The 2,549-nt window shown below is 56.5% G+C and overlaps 1 protein-coding gene across 4 annotated transcripts in view; it reads left to right on the plus strand.

Annotated features, from left to right (window-relative positions):
- Positions 1–6: 6 nt before the first annotated feature.
- RBBP6 (RB binding protein 6, ubiquitin ligase) overlaps positions 7–2,549 on the plus strand; it is a 28,414-nt gene continuing 25,871 nt past the window's right edge. For 3 of the 4 annotated variants that reach the window (XM_011375505.2, XM_011375504.2, XM_011375506.2), the window contains exon 1: positions 463–731. In XM_011375505.2, coding sequence (XP_011373807.1) covers positions 566–731 — 166 coding nt within the window. In that variant the 5' untranslated portion in view covers positions 463–565. Of the gene's footprint in view, positions 732–2,549 lie in introns of all 4 variants that reach the window. The other variant, XM_011375503.2, reaches the window with a different exon arrangement.

Genomic DNA, 2,549 nt, shown 5'->3' on the forward strand with positions numbered 1-2,549 from the left:
GGCGCGCGGGGGGCCGGGGCCGGGGCAGCCGACGCCCGTCGACCTTCCGGAAGCCAGGAGGAGGCGAGAGGCCGGCCGTGGACTCGGGCCTGGGCCCTCTCCCCTCGACCTTCTCCCGGGGCCCGGGGCACCCCCATCCGCGGAGAGAGACCCGCCGCGCGGCGCGGCCGCGCCATGGACCCCTGACCCCGCGGGGTCACTCGGACTCTCAGCGTGTGGACTGGCCGCTACTGACTGCACCGCCTGCCCCGTCTCCTGCCGGCCCTTAGCATGAGCGAGGGCCACGCAGCCGGGTGACAACGTGCCCGTCGGCGGGTTCTCCGTGCCCCCGTCCCCGTCCTCGCCCGCCTCCTTGCACATGAAGCGATTCTGAGTCTCGGGGGGCTCCGGATCATTGTTTCTGGGAACCCCTGCCTGTGGTTGGGGGGTATTTAATCCGAGGGCTTAGGGTCCTTCAGTGTCTGAGTGTTTTGTGTGTGTACATATTCTGCTCTTGAGTTTATAAATATACGTACATTGAGCGTGTCCACGTCTCCTCGCTGAACCGTAGGGACCCTTTGGCACCATGTCCTGTGTGCACTATAAATTCTCTTCCAAACTCAAGTACGACACCGTCACCTTTGATGGCCTGCACATCTCCCTCTGCGACCTGAAGAAGCAGATCATGGGGAGAGAGAAGCTGAAGGCCGCCGACTGCGACCTGCAGATCACCAACGCGCAGACGAAGGAAGGTAAGCGCCAGCCGGACTCGGGGGGCCGGGCCGGGGGCCGGGTGGCCGACTAACCGCCATCGCGGCCCTTGCGGGGCGGGCCGTTCTGATGCGTGTGATTCAGCCGGCGCAGGGCTGCGGCGCTCGGCCTTGGAGCTTCGCCGGCGTTATTTGACTGCTGCAGACGTGGACGGTCCTTGGCAGGCCGATCCAGACACGTGGGAATCTGAGTATTCCTCGGATGTTTTTTAAAATGAGGACTTTGGTGGGAGAGGGTTGGGGTGCCGCCCAGGTTCTCGGGGTCCTTGCCTTGGGGCGCTTTCCGATTTGTTTTCCGTGGGAAGGCCAGAGGAGAACGCGTGCAAGGCCTCTCATTTGTAAAAGCAGCGACAGAGGTACTGCTCTAACCTTAGAACCTCAGGACGCCTGGGGGCCTCCTGGCTCATTTTCCGTCCTCTCTTCCCTCCCCCGTCCGTCTGTCTGAATTTTGGAGTTGCCTGTGTCGTGGAGACGGGATCTTCAGTTTTAATATCTCTGAGCCAGCCTTCGGTGTTGGAATTGCTTTTGGAACTTGGTATGTTCTGGTGTGACCGCTGTTACGTGTAAATTCCAGCATTAGTAACAGCGATTAAGTAGTTGGACTTAGGTCATCACGTTACTCAAAAAATTTAGCAACTTACCAGGTATTAGAAGTACTTTTTTAAAGTAAGGATTGCTAGAGTTTACGTAACTCTGTGGCTCCTAGCTGGGATACGAGCACCAGTGAGCCACGATGGGTGGGAATCTTTTGAGGTCTTTCACATTTTTAAAGGCATTTTATAATATCGAGAATCGAACAGTAGGTTTGAAAATGTGACAGGTGACCTCAGATTCTGACTGAACTTGTTTTGGTTTCTTTTTCTCCCGGTTGTAATGCTGACGCGTAGTTTTCAGTTAAGTCAGCCTTTGAGTTTTATCGCTGGCACGAGAAGAAATATAGTGAAGTTCTAATTAGGTGACGTTATTTACGTGATCGCTGAATTAGGCTGACAGTGACATGGTTCTTTCGGTTGGCCTGAGAGGGGGGTCCCCCCCTTCGGGCCTGTTTGGGGAGGAGAGTGGCTCTCGTCGTGTGGAGGAGCCGTTTTCCGTTTCTGTCCCGAGCTAGCGTGGTCGGCCGTGTTCAGACCCGGAGGTATTCGTCCAGGAAGATCCCGTTTGCCCACACGGTGGCACAGGAAGGGATGTTCTCCGCTCCCCCCTCCGCATAAGCGTCCTCCCTCAGGGACACGTCACGTGAGGCTTTGGGATTGTAGTCATGCCTCGCGTCCCTCTGTCTGGGGAGAGGAGAAATTGTTGGCGGTCACGAGTGGTTGAGAATTAGCTTTGTTTAAATGTTATTCAAGAAAATGCCTAAAGGACACTTCTCTTTAAGGCCACAGAAAGCATCCCTTAAGTAGCAGTCACATTCCACAGCAGGTGGATTCCGCAGAATTCCAGGCTGTCTTGATATGGTGATGCCACGAACAGAAGGAAAGAAGGTCTCAGGGGAACGACAACCCTGGGGCAGTCTTCGCCATCGCGCACTGCGCACGTGTCACATTTTACCGGAGCGTCGTGCGGCGCGGCCCTCTGCCGCTGGACTTGGCCATCTTTGCCACTTAGAAATCGATCCGGCTTTGTTAGACTGGAGGGAGGTTGATGGGATTCTCGTCCACAAACAGGAGACTGTGATGCGTTATTCTGACGCGTCCCGGAAGCGGGGGGAGAGTGTTGCCCCGCAGCGTGTCCCCTTTTCCGTGTTTGCGTGAACTGTCCCCATGGAGAAGACGCTGATGCCGCATCAGCCAGGAGAAGGGG

This window comes from Pteropus vampyrus, unplaced genomic scaffold, assembly GCF_000151845.1.
Source record: "Pteropus vampyrus isolate Shadow unplaced genomic scaffold, Pvam_2.0 Scaffold274, whole genome shotgun sequence".
Lineage (NCBI taxonomy): Eukaryota > Metazoa > Chordata > Mammalia > Chiroptera > Pteropodidae > Pteropus > Pteropus vampyrus.